Source organism: Amblyomma mixtum, chromosome 1, assembly GCF_055824585.1.
Source record: "Amblyomma mixtum isolate Tamu chromosome 1, ASM5582458v1, whole genome shotgun sequence".
NCBI lineage: Eukaryota > Metazoa > Arthropoda > Arachnida > Ixodida > Ixodidae > Amblyomma > Amblyomma mixtum.
This window is the reverse complement of record NC_143012.1, coordinates 292,491,716-292,497,715: the sequence shown is the minus strand read 5'-3', so window position 1 is coordinate 292,497,715 and position 6,000 is coordinate 292,491,716. Positions and strand designations below refer to the sequence as shown.

Here is a 6,000-nt window from a genome sequence, read left to right as displayed (position 1 = left end):
GGCTAGACGACGCAGTGTGGAGGTGGTAGTTGTGCATTCTTGGTTCCAGATCCTATTTACCTGGAGAAAGAAAAATAAGTAATTTTAATTCTGTAGTGGCTCGGAGAAAAGGCAATAGATTCCTGCTTTGTGTGCTCATTCATCCTGCAATTTTTAACTGACGACGTTTCCTGCCATTTTTACTGCTTACTGTGTTTAATTTAGTATTTACTGCATTTTTTTTTCTGCTAGTCTTCTGCCCCATTAAGGTAGTACTTCAAAAACCACCGCTCTAAATAGACCGCTTTAAAATTATAAATTGACGTGAATAGATTACAAAAGGAGATATAAGTACGTCTTCGTGTTCGAACTCATAAACATAGAAAATGCGACGAGTATATTTTGATGCAATAACGCCTGCTATTTTTCAAATTCCTGCATGAAAAATGTACGTCTGGTTGAAAAATTGTGAGACACTATGTGGTCATGTCGGTACAAGTACAGAGCTGAACGACTTGTGCAGCCTCAGCCGCGGAAACGTCAAGAAGGTAATAATAACACGTAAAAAAGCAAAACGAAACATGCACACAGCAAGATACACAAAGTAGAGTGAGAATGTTGCGCTTCACAATTATGTGAACCACAATACCTACAAAATCAAGAGGCTTGCGTTGATTATCCTTCAGCAGAACTGCTTCTTTCCTGTCTTTGAGAGGAGCGGAAGGCGTTAGCCTGTAATGCAGTACGCATTATTGTGAGAGGGTCCTTTTTCACACGAAAGTGTATCAGCAGAGGCTTTCCAACTTACCGCACGTCATAACCTGTGCATGTCGTCTTCGTCGAATACTTTACATTTGCTCGAAACGTAGAAAAGCTCGGATCCATCTCGGCTTCTGGAACGGAAACCAGGAAGAATTAGGTTTTATTTTTATTTTCGCCCTATTTTTTGTAGCAGAACTGGTTTGGAGATTTTGAATGTGTGCAATGACTTATTTAATTTGCGGGCTTTACTGGATAAAAATGAAAAATGCAACGATCACTTACAGTCCCGTGGCAGTCTGCGACTTCCTAGACTGTATGGCTATGTGTTCGGCTAAAGAAAGAGAAAAACCAGAAAGCACAAAACAAGCCAATGTCAGACCTTTTCTTTTTTCATTCAGGCGTGATCACAGAGAGACTTTTCGCTAGTTGTGGCTCCATTAGATATGATCAATGTTATTATTATTCGAAGGGGAGTAATCAGACGTGAACTGCGAGAGTGAGTGCACAGCGAGAATCGTGAGCGGCTGTTGTTAAAGCGGTTTTACTGATATTAACACCGAATTCGTGTGCGCCGACCAGTAATCACAGTTGTGTTCTTCAACCACGTTAGCCCAAGCCCGCGGCTATATTGACACAATAGGGTTTGCTGTCAATGGGGTGAAAAGGCCATTCTGACAGGAAGTTTCAAAGACATGAATATAGGCTCGAATAATGCAGGCACTGCCAGAGTGGTATTAAAAAAGACTAGTTACTTTGCTGACTGCTGAGAAATACTCTCTCAGCTATAGTCCTTCAGACTGTCGTACCACCCGCACAAGGAAGTGCAATGATGCGTCCAGGAATGCACGAATCCTCAAATATTGGGCCTAATGGGGCCTTGTAGTCACTCGTAGCAGTCATCGTCGGTACTTAATGAATTAATTAGACTTCTCTGCTGTTTTTATCTGATGAGAGTGCAGAATAACGAGCTGTTGAAAAAGCTGCTTCGGACGGCTTCAGCGGGGCCGCAGCTAGATTTATTATTATTTTGTGTAGAAAACATGATAAAGATTTTTGCGATAATAATCTGCACATGGAGCGATGAATATTAAGAAACGCTCCGAAGCGCATGGTATACAGCGCTGCATCCCCGTACCTGTCCTCTTGTGGGCGTAAGGCACGTCGTAGACCCTGTGCGGTACGGCGTACGCCGACGATCCCCGCGACGAGCCGCCACCGCCGCAGTACGTGGGCTCCGCGGAGCCCAGCACCTCGCTCTTGTAACGCTCGCCGGACAGGCTGCCTGCAGTGCGCAGAAAGAGAGAAAAAGACTAGTCGTTACGTCGAGGGTTGCTGCTCAACAATGGGAGAGGATAAACCACTCATTGTTAGTCACGCTTTCAATCGAAAAGTCTTGCCTGCCACTGCCTCACACTCTATGAAAAGACAGTAACAATAAAATGTCATCACAATAAAATTAAGCTCAGAAGGCGACGTCAAATATATCTTTACACACCTCAGCTTTGCTTAATTTACATGTTAGGCTAGTTTTTCCATAAGGCGTGACAAGACATTCCAGTGACAACACTGTGACCACCGAGTAAACTGTGGGTGTTGTGTTTGCCTTCGAGTCCCCAGGTGTCTCTATGGCACCTTGCAAAGCGTTTGCAGCTCTCAGACAGACTCCATAGTTTTATGTCAGGCTCTTCTAGTGACGGGTGGACTACTTTGTATATGGACTACTGGTGGGCTACTGCAAAGTGGACTACTATAAAGAGTAGACATAAAGGATATAAAGGTGGATATAAAGAGTGGACTACTATAAAGCGTAACTGAAATAAGTGACCAGTCACTGGCATACGCGCAAGATGTGTTTATTTCTTGCTGTTTAGTAGAAGCTCGAACGATCCAACGAAATGCTTGCGCCGTGGTCCGTATCGAAGGGGACAACTTGTGTCTGGCTGTGGAGCAGGAGTTCTCAGGTTTGATCGCTGCCGCAGAGGCCGTATTTCAAGGGCGACGAAATAATAACACTTCCGCACACCGATATTTCGGTGCACGTTAGACAACCGCAGATAGTCGAAACCAATCTGGAGCCCTTCACTGCGTTTTCCAGCCGCTCTATTGACGTGATCGCTAGATGTTAAGTAACGCCCACTTCCGTTTCAACCTGTTTCTTAAGTTCCACTAAGCGAGATACTGTCTTTGTTTGGTTCATCGAAGTTCGAATGAGTAAAGGAGGAGTGTCTAGGAGGAGGAGGAGGAGGAGGAGGTGTGAACTCTTCCCACTACCGTCGACGAGGCATGGCTCCAAGCGGTCGCAGTGAACAGCGGAAGAGAGGGCCTAACAAACTGGTTTCCGAATAGAAACAAACAGGCACGTAATCACAATGCTGGGTCCACCTGTGCAACTGCTTGCTTCCACGACATTAATATTGTTCTCATTGGCCAACCCCAAAAGGCTGGAGTTCTCACTTGGGACATACTACGCCGAAGTCGTTTAAAAAAAAATCTCGCACAAAACCTTTCACACAGCTATCGCAGTAACCTAGAGCCATGAATCCAGGCAGCAGCACTGACCCTGTGGCGTGCCGTGTGCAGCGGTGGTGTCGTCTGCGTGGCGGCGCAGCACACACCACAGCACGGCCAGCACCACGACCAGCACGAGCACCGAGCTGCCGATGGGCAGCGTCACGGTCAGGTGCCGGTAGAAGGACGCCATCTTGGCGTCCAACAGATGAGGCTTCTGCGAAGGCACGTCTGCGAAATGAGGGGGAGGAAGATTTAGTATAATTAGACGTGGCACACTACAGCGCTGCAGAAACTTAGTCCAAGAAGTTCTGCTACGATAGGTTATCTACCTAAAGATCGACCCAAGACCAAGTTGGCCCATTGGTTCACTTGGGTAATCTCTGTAGTGCGGACGCAAGAGTGGCTGAGACTCGTGTCCATCGGGATGGATGGACGGACGGACGGACGGACGGACGGACGGACGGGTGGATGGATGGATGGATGGATGGATTTTATTGTAATCCTCTTTGAATCGGAGCGGTGGCCTCATGAAGTGACGGTTTTATATTTCGCACTTTTTAAACATTCATTTGTATTTAGATTTTTTGCCATTATAAGCAATTTTCTACCTAAATTCTAAGCTGAAACCCATGGAGCATTTGTCTATGTCTCTCCGTGAGTCCGTGTCGAATTTTCATCATCATAAGCCTTACTACGCCCGCTGTAGGATAAAGGCCTCTCCCATATCTCTCCAATCAACCCTGTCCTGTACCAGCCGCGGCCACCCTTTCCCCGCAAACTTCGTAATGTCATCCGCCCACCTTACTTTCCGCCGCCCCCTGCTACGCTTGCATTCTCTTAGAATCCAGTCCGTTACAGTTAATGACCATCAGTTATCTTGCTTTCGCATTACATGCCCTGTCAAAGCCCATCTTTATAGCTTAGGGCCAACAGCGTGAAATACGAGCACAGCGCTCGTTCTGTGTGGCCATTTTTCCTTCTTGCCATTTTATCCCTCCCGACATTACATTCGAACATCTACTGGCCGGACCTTCCACCCTCGTGGTTCTAAGATATATTTTTGTGTTTTTATGAAGGTTTGTGCCATTTTTCCATTTTACTTTTACGCCACCAGTATTCTAGTCATCTGTTGCTGCTAATTTTCTTTTAGTAACCCTAAAGATCGGAGCTTCAGAAAGGCTGGCCATGTCCTGCTTGACATCTGGACGCATAGTTTTACACTCTATCAGAAGAAATTTAATGTTTTCTACACTGCTTCTGCAGGCTACACGAACATCGCTGGAGTCCTTGATTTGGACATTCTGCGCCAGCTTCGTTTCTTCCGAATAAATTCTAGCACTGCCGCAAAGATCCTACGCCCTCTTTCGGGGAGTACCAAAACTTCGTGTTTCACCATTCGGCATACGCTCATGCGGCAGCATTTCTATGCCGTAAGCGGACGACTGTACTCAAAGCGTGATAACGCCGTAGTCGCTCGCTATCGGTCGCATAACACTAATCAAGATCAGTGGAACCTTTTCAAAATGAACCTCATTTGATTTGCTTTTCAGAAACTTATTGGGCACCTATGAAATTGCTCGATTCATGATTCTTTGCATTGTGGACCAACGGCTGTATCTAAAATCCGGACGTTTTCTTGAGGACTCGAAAACTGCTAGATGGACACGAAGAACGCATTAGGTTCGAGGAAAACGCTTAATTGAGACATGTGTTAAGATCTGCTCGCATTGGTCAACCATTAAGGCCTGACTTTTGTGAATGTTTGTCAGTGCGTGCATGTATCGCATTAATGGCATCCGATGCCCCCCCCCCCCCCCCCCCCCAATAAGAACTTCATCTTAAAAAACGAGGATTTTTCCCTTCATGAATGCCGTGTGTCCGCCGTACAGAAACGCAGAAGCAATGATAATGTGTATTTTCTCTTACGCTTTCTCACTAAAGTTGTCAACAGGGCATTACTCGTGACGTCGAATTGGTTTACTGCGGAATATGTGGCTCAACCTCAGACAGCAGATCTCAAGTAAAGGGCCATGCTATGAATGCTCGGAGCGTAAGACATGTCCTTTCATCGTATGTGAAACCACGGTTATGCTATGAGAAACCACCGTTACGCCTGATGATGTGTCAGTTTGATCACGCGACATTCAATCCAGTGATCTCATACCACAAGTTCACAGTTCTGGTAGACATGTACAGATGCCTCATCAAGACTAAATAAACGAAAACAGCTCAATAACTGCGGTGCTTTTGGGTGGGCACTTTACCTGGATGTGTGACGCCAGAGGGAGAACGAAGAACTCGCCATGAGATTTATGATATTGTGTCCATGACGCTGTGCTCAAGACTCAGAAAAGATAAACGATGAACAAGTGGTGAAGCCCTGTCAGCGACGCACCTCCGTCCAGCGTGAGCGTGGCGAAGTTTAGCTGCGCCGTGGTGCTCCCTGCGTCGTTGTGGGCCACCATGAGCAGCACGTACCAGGAGCCCGGCTCAAGGTCGGAGAGCACCAGCTCGCCCTGGTGGGGCGCCAGGTGGCTGGACGCCAGCGTCCAGTCGGCCTCGGCGCTGCGCCGGTAGTGGACGGTGAAGTGGCCGATGGGACAGCCGCCGTGCCACCACGCCTCGGGGCGCAGCCAGGCGGCGCTCGAGTTGCTCTCCACCAGCCGGTCGGGCTGCTGCAGCACGGGGCCTGCCACGCAGCGAGCACAGACGCCGTTGAAATTCCCTTGTCTCACGTGAAAGCAATAG

At 47.3% G+C, this 6,000-nt stretch overlaps 1 protein-coding gene across 2 annotated transcripts in view; it reads right to left on the bottom strand.

Annotated features, from left to right (window-relative positions):
- Positions 1-6,000, bottom strand: part of LOC149372036 (cell adhesion molecule Dscam1-like) — a 197,521-nt gene continuing 191,521 nt past the window's right edge. For both annotated transcript variants that reach the window (XM_089566395.1, XM_089566396.1), the window contains 7 exons: positions 5,648-5,941; positions 3,301-3,480; positions 1,877-2,023; positions 1,024-1,072; positions 788-872; positions 633-711; positions 1-60 (listed from right to left, as the gene is read on the bottom strand). In XM_089566395.1, the coding sequence (XP_089422521.1) occupies positions 794-872; positions 1,024-1,072; positions 1,877-2,023; positions 3,301-3,480; positions 5,648-5,941 (749 nt within the window). In that variant the 3' untranslated portion in view covers positions 1-60; positions 633-711; positions 788-793. The remainder of the gene's footprint in view (positions 61-632; positions 712-787; positions 873-1,023; positions 1,073-1,876; positions 2,024-3,300; positions 3,481-5,647; positions 5,942-6,000) is intronic.